We start from the raw sequence: 15304 nt of genomic DNA, 5'->3' as shown, positions 1-15304 counted from the left end.
TTGGGAGACCTGGAAACGTGGTTACTCACACCTGAGGGGTGTCACTGCTCGGCCTTGGAGGATTTCAGGAGTTCCCAGGTGTGCGCAGTGGGGAGGCCACGGTGCACAGCTGGGGCCAGCAAAGCAGCACCACACATATCCGTCAGGCCTCACGCTCGCCCCTGCCTTGCAAATGCCCCACGGAGGGGGGGGGGGGGTGCCGGCAGCCGTAGGGTCTCGGGAACTGCACCCCACCCCCCCACGGCGGCGGACCCCAGTCCGCTCTAACCCCCTCAAAGACGCCGCAGCCCACCTCTGGCCGCTGCGCGCCCCCCTGCCATTACCGCACAGAGGGCGGCCACACCCCTGGGCGCGGCAGGGCGCGGAGCCGGGACGAAGCTGGCTCAGTCCCACCCCTCGGGGCACGGTTCCCGCCGGCGCGACCCCTCGGGCTGTCTGGTCTTCCGCAGGGCAAGGCGGCGGCCCCGGACGCCCAAGCCCCCTTCCCAGCCCCCAGACATGGCCCGGGGCGGCGATCAGAGCTGGCGTCCCAGGGAGTCGGACGGGCAGCCGGACGAGCGGACCGCCCAGAACAGCAGGTGGGCCGGCGGGGTCTCGCGGGGTGGGGTGGGGTGGGGCAGGGCGAGCCCGGGGCGGGGGGCGTCGGGAGTCAGGTGTCCAGTCCAGCTCCGGGTGAGCGGGGGATCCGCAGCCGGAGGCTGGGTGACACAGACGTCGGGGGTCAGGGGCCGAACGAGCCGGGCGCGGGCACTGAGCACCGGGTGAGTCGGACGTCGGGGATCCGGCGTCCAGCTCCAGGCGAGCCGAGGGCTTCGGGGGCGGGGCGAGCCGGGCGCGGTGGCAGAGCCCCAGTGAGTCGGCCGTCGGGGGTCGGAGTCGGGGTCGGGGTCCCGGCCGCGCACCCGCTGCCCCGCCCGCCCGGGCGCCGCCGGAACCTCCGCGAAGGTTCTGGGCCTTTGTGGCGTCACCGTCTCCTCGCGGAACCTTCCGCCGGCGCCGAATAAAACCCGCGGCGGAGGCGCCGGAGGCCGAGTGCGGCGGCCCCGGGCGGCGGGCGGCGGGAGCCCAGGGCGGCGGCGGCGGCAGCGGCGGCGGGAGCCGGAGCGGGAGCGGGAGCGGGAGCCGGAGCGGGACGCGCGGGCGGGCGGCGGGTCGTCCGGGGGGCGCTGACCGGCCTCGCCCGCCCCGCCCCGCCCGCAGAGCCAAGATGGTGAAGGAGACCCAGTACTACGACATCCTGGGGGTGAAGCCCAGCGCGTCCCCGGAGGAGATCAAGAAGGCCTACCGGAAGCTGGCGCTCAAGTACCACCCGGACAAGAACCCGGATGAGGGCGAGAAGGTGCGGCGGGCTGGGGCCGGGCACTGGCGGCGGTCGTCGGCGGGGCCGGGTCAGGGTCCGGGGGCTGGGGTTGTGGGCCGGGGCAGGGGCTGGGGTCGGGGTCCGGGGGCTGGGGTTGGGGGCCGGGGCTGGGGGCCGGGGGCTGGGGGCCGGGTCGGGGGCCGGGGGCTGGGGCTGGGGCTGGGGCTGGGGCCGCGGTCAGGGCCGGGGATAGGCGGCCGGGGTCCGAGCTGCGGCGGGCCTGGGCTTCCGTCGGGGTCGGGTCGGGTCGGGTGCAGGACTAAGGCTGCATCGAGGCTGGGGCCGGGGTCGGGGACAGGCGGTGGGGTCCCGGACTGGGGTTGGGGCCCAGGGGCTGGGGTCGGGGCGGGCATAGGTGGCTGGGGCCCGGGGTATGGCGGGGGTGGGGGCGGGCTCGGCGACAGGCCATGGGGGGAGGGGGGCTGGGGTCCGGGACAGGTTGCTAGGGCCCTGGGCTGGGGTTGGGGACAGGCACCTGGCCACGGGCTGCGGGCTGCTGTGGAGGCTGGAGTCGGGGTTGGGGCTCAGGGGCTGGAGCTGGGGTCCTGCCGCGCATAGGGGGCGGGGGCCCAGGCTGTGGCTGGGCTGGGGTCAGGGTTGGTGGCAGGGAAGCCTGGTGGGCACACCGCTGGAGGGAAGTTCTGCAGAAGGGCAGCCAGCAACCCAGTGAACTGAGGCACACGGCACCAGAAGTTTGTGCGCTCGCCAGGAGCAACTGGGTTGAACTGTTGCGTGCTCATCCCTTGACGCACAAACCCCAGGGGTGAGTTTCTCGCTAGGACCTGAGACAAACCCGGTTGTCAGTCAGCTGAACCGCTGGCCAGATTTGGTCTGTGTGTCTATCTCCTGTCAGGCATTGAATAATCACATCTATTAAGCAGAAACGGAGAGATCTCTGCCCAGATACATCATTTTGTGGGAATATTCCAGGTTTTCTGTGACAGATGACCCACAGTTGATTCCAAGTATCGATAATAGGCTGGAGAATTCTAGAATAGGCACTTGAATTCAACTGTTTGCTGTTCCTGGGAACAGAGCTGGCCTCCTTGGGCTCACTATGCACCTGACCGGGGACTGGAAGGACCACGTGTGGATCCTTGGGACAGTCTGTTGGCCTGTCCACTCCTCCCTCCACTTTCTGCCACTTTCTTATGAAACTTTGTGTCCGATGACGTTGGGGAGGTGGACTTTTGTAGTCGCTGGCAGCACGGCCTGTCACCCTTGAGGCCGCAGACACCCATCCAGCACTTGGACCTGTGGCACCATGGCTAGTGTGAGTGCCCGCCTGTGTTCACTGCCCCGTGCTGGAGGAGGCTCCTTCAGGAAGGTTGGCCGGTGGCAACAGTGATAGAATATTTATATTTAGCCACATGTGCCGAATGTGGCTGTCACAAGCTTAACATGCTTTCCTGCAAGACCGTTTTGTCTTGTCACTCACTCGAATTCTTTCCTCTATATTTAGATGGCTTACTGTAGCTTTGAAAGTCACCGGCTTTCTGCACGGCGTTGGTGTCTCATAGACGTGCTCCCAAGTTTGCCGTGGCCCGTTTCTGAGACTCTCCCTTAATGAGAGCGTAGCCGGGCTTCTCACTCGATGTTTCAGAGGCTGGCTAGAGGCAGCCTGGGGGAAAGCCTCCTGACCCCAGTTTCAGGTCAGGTCTCCTGGCACTTTCCAGGAGTGAGTTCATGACCGTGTGCGCACAGCTGGACCGACTGTGCCATTGCTGTCCCGAAGCTGTTTTAAACTGGACCCGAGCTGTCCCACGTTCCCGTAGGCATTGTCCTGTAGAAACCCGTCCCACAGCTTATTTTCAGGCACCACATGGGTGTCCCATAAATGAGTCTCTTGATGGTGAAGTCTGGTACGTTCCTCTCTGTCTGGAGCAGGGGTTCCGTGATGTCCCCCGTCCCCGCCTTCCATGAGGGGGATATGGGGATACAACCGTTCAGTTTGGTTGTTGGCTGAAGCTCTGGTGGGCTGCCTCTGACCCAAACTCCGAGTCACCGGGCTGGTCTCCTGTACCTGTGCTCGCCATTGCACAGTCACGGGCCCGGTGTCTGGCTGTGGGTGGATGGGGGAGGGGGGGGTGTGCATGCCCTGTAGGGGGCGGTTCCGGAGGGAAGGTTTTGCAGTGGAGGGGGCATCGGGCGCTCCGTGAAAATTGGGTCGGAGATCACAGGGGGCGAGGAGACTGGACACAATTCATAGAAACTCTGTGCCATAGGGTTCCCTAGACTCACTCATTCTTCACCAGATGCTTCCTTCCTGGGCCTCTTGTGTGCTGGGCACACTGTGTAGACCTTGTGTTGTCTGCTCAAGTCTGTGTGCAGTTCTCACCTACTTGATTTGTCACAGGTAGAGTCTTTATTTTCTTCCCAGGTTTGTCGCTGTATTATTAATGTCTCTTGAAAAATAGATGAAGCCGGTCTTTCCGCCCTGCAGGGAGACCGCTAAGATGGCCGTTGGCCTTTGTTTTGGGCCCTGTTGTCCTGTGTTGCTAAGCACCGGGCGGCCGTGTTTGTCGTCAGGTGCCCTGTGGAGTCTAGTCCCCTCGTCCCGCCAGCTTTCCATGGGCCCTTCTGGCGGGACCAGTAAGCCAGTCCCTCTCGGGCAGAGCTGGGGGCGTCTGGACTGCTACCCTGATCAGCTTGAGATGCATCCCGTCTTTTGGCCCGTTGCACCGTAAATTTTAGTTTGGATCGTAGATTTTCAAGTTGAAAAATCATAAAAGACAGCATAACAGTACAGGAAATACCAGAATGTAGAGAAAAACCACCTAGTACACGTCACCCTAACTGCCGTGACGGTGCCTCTTTGCAGGCAGCTCTTTCCGGGGGGATCAGACGTGGTCATCCTGGTACATTTTTTCCTCGCTACATGGTATTTTATCAAAAGTACTTTTCCAAGTTGAGACATCATTCCAGAGCCGTTTTTTCCTCACTGCACCGTAATCTCGTTAAGGTGGGTGGCGAATGATCGCAGACTGAAAGGTGAGCCGGTCGGAGCCCGAGTGTCCAGTGGTGAGGCGAACCTGAACTGGGGTCTAGAGTGCTGCAGCTCGGGGGGGGTGGGGGGGGTGACGGGCTGGTAGAAGTGGGAGCCCCCTCCCACGTGGGACACGGCCTCCCGGACAGGCCGTCGCTTCTGCTTCCTCAGACTAATCATGGGGTCAGTTAAGTCCGGGTGCCTTTCAGGCATCCAGGATATTTGGTGAGTGCTTCCTGTGGAAATTCTCAGGGAGCATACCTAGTCCCTGACACACAGGCCCAGGAACTCGGGTCGGGGGGGACACCTGGTCTCCCTGCTGTCAGAGCTAACGTCCCGGGCACCTAATCCCCACACTCTGCTGTGCAGAGCGGTGGTCGTGACTGGTGCCTGCTGCTTTGCAGAAATGCGGAGAATTAACTTAGCAGAAGGTCTGGCTGCCTGGAGTAGGATCTGATGTCCCTTGAAGACTTAATTTTTAAAATTACCTAGTTACTAGCTGTCATTTGTTGATTAGGTACATGTTAGATCTCTACCCGGCATCTGTAACACAAGAGGAAATGTAGTACTTCTATCAGATTTACAGGCGTGTGTATTTTAAGTTTATTTAGAGAGAGAAGGTGCACACACACTCATGTGCAAGCAGGGCGGGGGCAGAGAGAGCGAGAGTCCCAGGCAGGCTGCGCGCTGTCAGCACAGAGCCCGACTCGGGGTCGAACCCACGAACCGTGAGATCGTGACCTGAGCCGAAATCGAGTCCGACACTCGACCGGCCGAGCCCCCCGGGCGCCCCCGTGTTTGTGGCTTCATAGCACGTTTTCTTTTCTGTGTGTTTTATGGAGGCAGCTGCCTTACGGGATATTCACGTAGAGCCTTGTCTCAGACCGGGGAGTGCCCCTGGAGGGCCGGGACCCCACGTCCTGTGTGCATTTCTGAAGCCCCACCAGAATCAAGCCGTGCATCTAACGAGTACCAAGTGCCTGCCACACGCCACGCGTCCCTCTGGGTCCCAGCAGGGGACGAAGCTGTCCCAGCTGCAGTGGGGGTTCAGTTGGAGGATACGTGCGGTCTGGCCTTGGCGCCCTGTGGCCGGGGCCGACTCACTGGGGCGCCGGCAGCTGGCATGAGCACGAGAGGCGGGACACGGGTGAGGTCGCGGCGGTCGCCTCTGCGGAGCGGGCCTGGGGTGTGGCGAGCACGGATGCCCTGGAGATACTTTATATTGTCCTAATTTTATGTTGAAAGCTTGCACACACGGACGGAAAGATGGAGGTAGGAGTGTGAACACGCGCGTTTCCTTCACCAGCTTCTCGCACTGTAAACATGTCACTGTGTCTGCTCTACCTGTCTCTTTACGGTTACCCGAAGCTGCAGCCAGCGTGAGCTCTCGGCCCAGAAACTTGGCAGGTCTCGCCGAGGAAAACCCACATCCCCGCACGGATCAGCCGTACGCCTCTCCCCCGAGGAACAAATTCACATGTCTCCACTTGTCCCAGTGTCTTCTCTAGCCATCGTTCCCCAGTCCAGGGTCACAGTGCATTTAGTTTTCTAGAATGTCTTTCAGTTGGGGTTTTCTGACATTTTTTTTAATAACTGGTTGCCAGTGACACAGTTTCGGCAGGAAGGCGACACGTGGGGTGTTTCGTCCACTTTGGGGCCTTGGATGTAAACATTGGGAGGCAGATGAGATGTGAGGAGAGAGGTTTTGGTGCTGGCGGGAGGCGAGATGGGGAGCCCGAGGGCAAGGTCAGGAGGACAGATGCATGGGGACAGGTACGTGTGGGGACAGCTGCGCGTGGGGACGGGTGCACGCACGGACGTCTGTAACTGAGTTTCGTGCTAGGGAAGCAGGGAAGCTGCTCCTGAGCTGGGAGGCGGCTGCACCTGGGGGCCGGGGGGTCGGGGGCCGGGGTGCTATCTGGTGGTAGGTGGAGCCCCGGGCGGCTGAGGCTGGAGGAGCTCCCCTCGCTCTCCCGAGAGGCCCTGCCACCAGCCCCTCACTCGGTTGGCCCCGTTTCCTGGAGAAGCCAGGTTCCGGAGGGCGCAGGCTGCTGGCGTCAGGGGACCAGGTGCAGAATGTGTCTGCCGTGAAGTCTGTGATGGTGGGTGTGCCTCACAAAGTCCTCAAACCTCCTCTCATTGTAATCTCTCTCTCTCTCTCTCTCTCTCTCTCTCTCTCTCTCTCTCTCTCTCTCTCTCTGTCTGTCTGTCTCTCGTTTCATCTTAAAGTTTAAGCTCATATCCCAGGCATATGAAGTGCTTTCGGATCCAAAGAAAAGGGACATTTATGACCAGGGTGGTGAACAGGCGATTAAGGAAGGAGGCTCGGGCAGCCCCAGCTTCTCGTCACCCATGGACATATTTGACATGTTCTTTGGTGGCGGGGGACGGATGGCAAGAGAGAGAAGAGGTAAATACTTGTTGAAGACGTTCGGCAAATTTTATAGTTTTCAGATCATACGTGTTAATGGAATCAAGACGGGTTATGCCTTAACAGGGCACACACATCATGTTTGGGGGTCGCTAGCTTTAAATGGTTCACCCCTTAGCGGGTATCCAGGCACCTGGAACGTCTCAGCACACGTACCACTGACCTGACACCCTCCAGACACGACCTGAAAGGGAGCAAGTGCACTGGCGGCCAGGAAGGAGGTTCATCTTGCCCTCTGCTTCTCTGTCCTTGGGGTCAGGCCTCTGAGTGCCCTGAGGGACATAATGGCACCTGCTGTCTCTGCCCCCTGTCTGGCCAGGGGCCCTGCGCTCTGTGTGGCTGGCACTCTGCAGTGTGGCCTTGTTTTCTCAGCCCGCTCCAATTTTCCAGGTGACACGATTCACCCCCTTCTCTCTGGAACGTGTTGTGGGTTAGCGGCTTCATCCCCGGGGGCTGCAGGAGGGACCGGCCTTGGCTGAGTGGCCCCAGGCTGCTGTTTCTGATTCTGGGATTTGCTTTTCCACCTCGTCCCTCCCACCAGGCTGTGTCCTCTGCCGCCTCTGTTAGCCGTGGTCTCGAATTGCCCCTTCCCCCTTCTGGTTCCCTGTCGATAATCTGCTTTGGACCCTGAAACCAGATAGATAGCCAAGCTTGTTAAAATCCTGGGTAAAATCGGAAGAAGCAAGCTCTGCCTTGGAGTTTAAGAGGGATGGTTTGGGTCGGCAAGAGGCCCTGGGGGAATAAGGGGGTTTTGTTTTTACATTATGACAGACCCTGAGCTTCAGAAGCTTGGCTGTCAAGTCTTGAACACAGGGAGCCGAAAATCACGCGGAGGTTAGGAAAGTCTCCCCCCGTGGTCTGGGTGTGTAGCTGCTCCCGTCAGTGACATTATGGACACGATTAAAACCGTGGGTGCCCTCACTGCCCCGAGATGAACCACTTCACGCCCTGAATCAAGTTGTGTCTCAAAGTTGACGGCCAGGAAACGGCAGCTTGTCTTGGGGATTGTGAGGGTCCCACGGGCAGCAGGGGAGCAGGGGTCTTGTCTTGGGGAGCGTGAGGGTCCCACGGTGGGGGAGAGGTTCCGACCCTGTGAGTCACCATAGACTCCCACCCCAAAGATGCAGGGGAGAGTTCCCACTTGGCCACAGATGACAGAAGGGCTCAAAGAGTAGAGAGCATTACCTTCGGGGGAGAGTAGAATTCCAGTTAAAGTGCCTAGACTGCTGGTCCTGCCTCTCCTATGCAGGAGGGGCCCTGTCGTGGGGAACAGCAGCGACCCCAGGCCGGGTCCCCCAGTGATCGCTCCGTCCTCAGGGGGTTGCTGAGAAAACAAAGACGGGAAATCGTTTTGTCCACATCTATCAATCACTGGCCAGAATTGGTTCTGGCTGGCAGAGGCCCGGAGGGTGGGCCGGTGAGATGGGAGCACCGAGAGAATGAGTGATGGGTGTGGCTCTGGGCTCTGGAGGTGCCCGCATCGGGGGTCCCGTGGGCACGTTTAATACCATATTCCCAGGTGTTCTTTCTCCCTCTCCTAAGGCAAGAATGTTGTACATCAGCTGTCTGTAACTCTCGAGGATTTATATAACGGAGTCACAAAGAAGCTGGCCCTCCAGAAAAACGTAATTTGTGAAAAATGTGAAGGTAAAAATTAACGTTTGAATGAATCACATAGGTCTGATCCCTTAGAGGACGAAACAGTTCTGGTTTACAGTTCAGAGGAAAACACTTGATTTTTTCAAACATAAGGGTCAAACAGATTGCAAAGTGGTAGCCTAAGGGCCAAATCTGTGTTACTCTGCCCTGTACACTTTTTATATGGAGTGACTTTTTTTTTTAACATGTTAATTTAAAAAATTTAAAAGTTGGGTGCCTGGGTAGTTCAGTCGGCTAAGCATTCGAAGCTTGACGTCAGCCTGGGTCTTGATCTCGGGGTTGAGTCCAAGCCCTGAGCTGGGCTCCATGCTGAGTGTGGAGGCTAATTAAAAAAAAAAAAAAAAAAAAAAAAAAAAAATTTAAAGTCAAGATGATTCACCTAACTTAGGGGTCAGCAAACTTTTTCTGTAAAGGGCTAGATAGTAAGTGTTTCAGGCTTGTGGGCCGCATGGTCTCTGGGGACCATTCAACTCTCAGTGCGCCAGCAGCCGTTGGCATAAATGAGCAGACGTGCCCGTGTTCCAGTGAAGCTTTGTAAAACCAGGCAGCTGGGCATAGTTCACCGCATCTTGAGTTGTTTTTTTATTTTTTTTATTTTTTAATGTTTATTTTTGAGAGCGAGAGAGCGGGAGCAGGGGAGGGGCAGAGAGAGGAGGAGACAGAGAGTCCGAAGCAGGCTCCAGGCTCCCGGCTGTCAGCACAGAGCCCGATACGGGGCTCGAACTCACGAACCGTGAGACCATGACCTGAACTGAAGTCGGACGCTCAACCCATTGAGCCACCCAGGCGCCCCACGAACACAAGTTTTAAAAACAGGATTTTTCAAGAAAAATAGTATCTGGTGACCTCGGACGCACGTTGTCCTGAGTCGGCCGAGCTGGGGAGCCACCCCTCCAGTTCTCGCAGCCGGGACCACTCGGCCACCTGTGGGCAGGGGCAGAAGAAGACACGGCTGAGGAAGCCCGAGGGATGAATTGGCTTGGTGTGGCCGGGACCGCGAACCTTTGCGACCCCACGTTTATGTCTGGATGCTACCCGCTCGGTTAGAATCACCCAGACTTTCCCGCATTGCTCTCCGTGACTGTAAACAGTCCAGTCCCCCCGTGTCCCCCGTGCCCTGGTGCCCAGCTCTGCTTCCTGCCCCCCCCCAGGTGTTGGCGGGAAGAAGGGCTCTGTGGAGAAGTGTCCCCTGTGCAAGGGCCGTGGGATGCAGGTGCACATCCAGCAGGTCGGGCCGGGCGTGGTGCAGCAGATCCAGACCGTGTGCGTCGAGTGCAAGGGCCAGGGCGAGCGCATCAGCCCCAGGGACCGCTGTGAGATCTGCGGTGGCGCCAAGGTGACCCGTGAGAAGAAGATCATCGAGGTACACGTTGAAAAAGGTGAGGCCGCCCAGCGCCGCTCGCCGGCTGGAGGTGCTTCTCGGTGCCGACCGCGGGCGCGTGCTGGCGTCGGGAAGGGAGGTCTGTGATGCTGCAGATACTCGAGTGGCCCCTGATGTGCCCGGAACCCTCTTGCCCCTGCTCGTCCCCCCACGTCCCCCCGCCGTCCCCTTCACCTGCCTGTTTGCTTGCTGAGGTCTGCTCCCTCGAGACCAAAACAACCCCCTCTCTAGGGCTTTCCAGCGCTCTGAGAGTCACTGGACCTTGATTTTGGTCAGTTGTCCTCCCACCGTCCTCTAGTGATTCCTTTAGAGTCACTGGGAGGATCCTGGCGAACGTGGGCCACAGAGCTCGTGCGCGTGGGGCCGCTTGCTCCTTCTGCACATGTCCCTCTGCTGCCTCGGATCCTCCTCGCCCCCGCCTTCCCCTGCCGTCTGTTGTGCCTGCGCCATCGTTAGAAGGCCTTTTTCATGGTTAGCGGTTCTCCGTGGATTATTCTGTGGATTCCTAATCTGGTGAATATATGCTACATGAGAGATGAGACCAAAGTGCACAACTCAATACCCAGACTGACAGATGTTCTTAAAGGACTTCTGTTTAAGCATCCTGAACCCTGTGTCCATGTGCACGCAGCCCCAGAGCCGCGCCCCACGCGTGCAGCGAGAAGACCGCGTGTGCGCGGTGGTGGAGGGCATTCCCGCTGCGCCATGTGGTGGGGTGGGGGGCGGGTCCAAGTTGGGAGGTTTGTTGAGTAAAACCCCCAGAGGACTCTGTGCCACCTTCACAGCTCTGTAGGAAGCATGTTTTTAAGAGAAGTGCTAATCAGTAAGGATGATGTCTCACAGGTATGAAAGACGGTCAAAAGATACTGTTTCATGGAGAAGGAGATCAGGAGCCTGAGCTGGAGCCTGGCGATGTCATAATTGTGCTTGATCAGAAGGATCATAGTGTCTTTCAGAGGCGAGGCCACGACTTGATCATGAAAATGAAAATTCAGCTTTCTGAAGCCCTCTGTGGCTTCAAGAAGATGATAAAAACGCTGGACGATCGCGTGCTCGTTATTACGTCCAAGGCAGGTAATGTTTCGGAGGTGTGTCCGTCCCTGCTGTGCTGACTGCGTATGACATTGCTGGCTGCTAGCCTGGCTTCACGCTGGGGGTGGGGGACTTCCGTCACGCAAGTTAGCGTGACTTCATTTTCCCTAAGGTCAAAGTTCCCGCCAACGACTTGGGAATTTTGTGAATTTTTAAAATACTCCCCTAGAAGGAAAGAGTCGGGGGGAGGAGCCTCAAACAGGAATCTTGAGGTCCAGCACTGTAACTGGGACCTGCCAACTTAAGCTTTTAAAAATTAGTTTGGTAAGAAAACAGCTGATAACATGCTGTGGCTGGCTCATCACGTGTCCCCATAGCCGCCGCACTGTTGACTACACGTGGGAGACGTTTTAAAGTAGAAATTTCCCGAGAAAAAGACGTTGCCTGTCAGCTTAGCCACGGATGCTCCCACAGACCTGCCCGTCTGCACACACAGGGGGCCCTCCCAGGACCACGGGACCACGAGGGTCCTGCAGGGCCCGGGCCCCCAGCTCGCATATAGACAGCAGGCTCCTCTGGGCCACATCCGTGTGGGCAGCAGGGCGCCTTGCAGGAAGGGCCATGGGAGGACGGCAGGGGAGGGGCTGGGCCGGGGACCATCCGTGTCAGAGCACGTGTGCACAGGTGTGGCCAACACACCCAGGCTCCCTCCACCCCCTCTCGGGCCGTGAGCAGAGCGGCATCTGGGGTTTAGGGCTGCAGGGCCAGGCTGGGGCTGGGCTGGGACCCGCCTGTCCAAGGGCGGTGGCAGCCGACACTGAGACCCTAAGGTGCGGCGTAGAGAGTGGACCCCAGAGCTCCCTGCCGGTCTCCCCTCTGCCGGCTCTCGCTCGCTTCCCTCTGTGGCCTTGTTCTGTTTCTGTCGCTTTCCTCCTCCTGCTCTGCGTCCCCCTTCTGTCATAGAAGCGTATGGAATCAGATAGCCAAGCCTTCACCAGAGTTTTTTCTTTCTGAACTTTGTGTTTGGAAACAATTTCAAACCAACCACAAGTCGTAAGAGTAAAAACAGTACAAGGACCCCCTACGTGATTTGCCCATTGTTAGCATTTGACCGTTTGATCGTTTGTTGTGTGTGTGTCTGCACATAATCAAGCCCCACGGCGTAAGGTGACACTTGCGACTCCTCCCCAGGTCGCGTTCCCCCTGGCTTGGCTTGGCGGGGAGGCTGAGGCTCCCAGGGCCCCCGGCTAGCAGCGGTGAGCAGGTGCGGGTTCATGACCTGCTCACAGGGCCCCCAGCTGATGGCGGTGCTGCTGGGCTGGTGGCTGTGTCACCTCCGGGAAAGCTCGTCCTGGGCCACAGGGTCGGGGGTGGGTGACATGGGACCAGGCCCAGGGAAGACTCCCCCCACCCCCGCCACCTTGCTTAGTTACAAGGAAGGGCCGGGGCTCCGGAGAGCCATCTGCTAGAGACTTCCCTTATTTCTTTTTGCATGTTTCTTCTTTTCTGCGTCCTGTCCTTTTTTCTTTTACCGTCTCTCCTTGTTCGGGCTTATTTCCTGTGGCTTCGCTGCTTTCTCCTCCTCCTGTTGCCGGAGTGCAGACGCTAGGATCCGCGAGGAAGGTGCCCCAGGAGCGGCCCACTTGTCCTCTGTCTGCCTCCTCCCGTGTGTGGCTTCCCGGCCCCCAGTTAGAGGCGGAAGCGAGAGGGGAGGAGTGGAGACAGAAGAACTTGCCACCAGACAAGCCCATGGGAGGCCCCGCGCAGGAGGGCCCAGAGGGGTCCGCGACACGCTGCGCGCTGCCTCCTCGGGCTGACAGCGTTTGGCGTCTCCTCCGCCCCCGTTACTCCTTGTTTGTGCATTTGTGTTACTGAGCCGAGGAGCTCGCTTCTGTGGGGACCCGGCTCCTTCCTTCCTTCCTTCGCATCAGGCGGGAGATGCCGCGCAAGGCTCAGGGGGCCTCAACGCCCGCGGTGCCTTCTGGAAAAGTAGCCGTGAGACCCCAGAGGCAGGTGGGCGGGTCGGGCTGCAGACACAGGTGCCCCCTCAGACTTGGGTGTTCTGGCTCCCGCTTCACTTTTAAACTGACCCCTTATGACGGGGTGGGGGGGGGGGTGCCGCGAGGCTGTAGTGCCGCCAGGGTGCTAGCCCCCACCACCAGGCCACCCCCGTCTTCCTGCTTCCTAATGGAGCCTTTTGTGCGGCAGGGGAGGTGATAAAGCACGGGGACCTGAAGTGTGTGCACGACGAGGGGATGCCGATCTACAAAGCGCCCCTGGAGAAGGGGACTCTGATCATCCAGTTCTTGGTAAGTTCCCGCCTGTCCTCCGGGCCTGTCCTGGAGGTGTTGGGGGGGGGGGGGGGGGGGGAGCCGGGTGGGAACCAGCGCCGCTCCCTCCGGCCTCCCCTCTACAGGTCACCTTCCCCGAGAAACACTGGCTGCCTCCCGACAAGCTCCCCCAGCTGGAGGCCCTCCTGCCCCCTCGACACAAGGTGAGGGTCACGGACGACATGGACCAGGTGGAGCTGAAGGAGTTCGACCCCAGCGAGCAGGGCTGGCGCCAGCACAGGGAGGCCTACGAGGACGACGACGACGGGCCGCGGGCCGGGGTGCAGTGCCAGACGGCGTGAGCGGCGCCCTGAGTGTAAAGTTGGCACAATGAAAACGGCATCACCTCCCGGCCCCGTGTGTGGCGTGTCCGTGTGTGTGTCCAGCATCCTCAGCTGCCGAGTGTCGTCTTGGTTCTGTTGTTCTTTCGGTTGTAACTTAAGTTATAGCTTAATTTATATTTAAATGTTCTGAGTGTGAATTACCTCTGGTCTGCATACGGGATCTGTTCATTTCCATTTTCAGGAGACTTTTGAGATGCCGGTTGGCCGCACTGACACTTTGTGCTTCTGGGGGCCTTGCCCCGGTGCCGGCGCCCGGCCCCCCTCGCAGGGCAGGCACCAGGGGCCTCGTCTGGGGCTGCCCCTGTGACATCTCCAGATCTAGATTCTTGAGGGCCCTCAAGAACAAAGGCACGTCCGTGGGCTGGACTGGGCTCTCGGGCCGGGCTCACGCCGCGTGGGCTGTGGGGCCAGCGTGGTGGCTACTGTCCCGTGGCTGGAATGGGGTGCGAGTATGGCCGTCTCTCCTGGAAGCTTCCTGGCCTTGTGGGGTCCGTGTTCCAAATGAAACACCACCATAGCTGTTTGCTTGTGACCCCACACCTTGTTCTCTGTGGTTTTAATGATTTTTTGTTGACCGTCTTTGCTATGCTCCCACCAAAGTGCTTTCTGTAAAGAGAAGGAAGCCCTCCCGAGGGCCCCACATCCTCCGGCAGCAGCGGTGGGGGAAGCCTGGTGGGCCGGCCTGGGCGCCACGGCCCGGTCGCCTCTTCCCAGACCCGGCTCCCTGCTCTTGTCGGCTGCGTGGCGGAGGGCTTCCTGCTCCCGTGATGCTGCTTTGGCGAGAAGCGCGTGGACGGGCTCTGCCGTGCCTGCGGCATGGGCCACCGCTGTAAATGCTGGCCTGCTCCGAGGGACAACAGCTATTGCTTCACTCCCAGCAGGCCGACCGCAGCTCATGTTTAGGGTTGCCTCAGGCTCTAGCTGTTCCTGGCCCGGTCCTTCCATGGCGGTCAGGAGAAACTGCTCCCTATGCTGCTGGGCGGGCTAAAGCCGAGGCCGCTTGTATGGTCCACCCTCCTTGGTTCGGCAGAAGCGGAGTTCGCCGCAGACCCGGGGCCGCCCCCAGCAGGGTCGAAGGGCACAGGAGGCCTGCGGCAGTCAGGGCGAGCGGCTGGGGGGACCAGGCATTGCTGGCTGGGGGGCGGGGGGGGGGGGGGGCGGCGGGGGTGTTGGGCATAACTTGCTCAAAATAAGGAGAGAGCGAGCCCCCCTCACCCCAGGCCTGCTTTGACCACTGGTCAGGACAGACCTAAAGCCTCCTTTTCCAACTCAGCCTGTGCGGAAATCCATTCACAAATGGACCACGGTTCCAGGGTGTTGTCTCTGTGCTGTGACTCCCCCTGCCATCGAGAACTGCTGTTGATGGGGCACAACTACGTCCAGCCCCTTCCTCGGCGCGTCAGTGGGATCTGGAAGGTGTTGCTTAAAACGTACTCCACCTGTACAGTTGTCACTTTACAATTAAAACTGAGCTGGTATGAGAGACGCTTCTGGTTTTTTAAATGATCTCGAGCTCAAACGAGGGGTGTTAAGAGCCTCACATGGAGATCTGACGGGTCGGCCTCCACTGTCCTGGAGCTTGTAATTGGAGTGAGAAGGGCAAGCATCAGCTATGGGCGACGGCTGTGGAAAGGAGGGGGCAGCCATAAAAGCGCCCCCCGTGGGTGTGGGGGGCGGGGGCGCTACAGGCAGAGGAAACATCAAGGGCTCTGTGGTTACAGGAGGGTGACCAACGTCGAGAGGCAGGAGAGGAGGTGATGGGGGTTTGGGAAAAAGCCACG

General features: G+C 59.4%; 1 protein-coding gene across 2 annotated transcripts; it reads left to right on the top strand.

Moving 5' to 3' along the window:
* Positions 1 to 377: 377 nt before the first annotated feature.
* DNAJA4 (DnaJ heat shock protein family (Hsp40) member A4) lies at positions 378 to 15006 on the top strand. 2 transcript variants are annotated; one of them, XM_058736288.1, is made up of 8 exons: positions 378 to 578; positions 1201 to 1339; positions 6576 to 6756; positions 8320 to 8424; positions 9588 to 9815; positions 10661 to 10891; positions 13058 to 13158; positions 13266 to 15006. In XM_058736288.1, exons 1-8 carry the CDS (start codon positions 499 to 501, stop codon positions 13479 to 13481), a joined length of 1281 nt encoding a protein of 426 aa, XP_058592271.1. In that variant the 5' UTR covers positions 378 to 498; the 3' UTR covers positions 13482 to 15006. The 2 variants fall into 2 exon arrangements, with proteins under 2 accessions (XP_058592271.1, XP_058592272.1); XM_058736289.1 differs by lacking the exons at positions 378 to 578; positions 6576 to 6756 and having other exon boundaries at positions 1230 to 1339.
* The last annotated feature ends 298 nt before the right edge of the window (positions 15007 to 15304 follow it).

Source organism: Neofelis nebulosa, chromosome 7 (genome assembly GCF_028018385.1).
Source record: "Neofelis nebulosa isolate mNeoNeb1 chromosome 7, mNeoNeb1.pri, whole genome shotgun sequence".
NCBI classification, from domain to species: Eukaryota; Metazoa; Chordata; class Mammalia; order Carnivora; family Felidae; genus Neofelis; species Neofelis nebulosa.
This window is presented reverse-complemented; position numbering and strand designations above follow the sequence as displayed.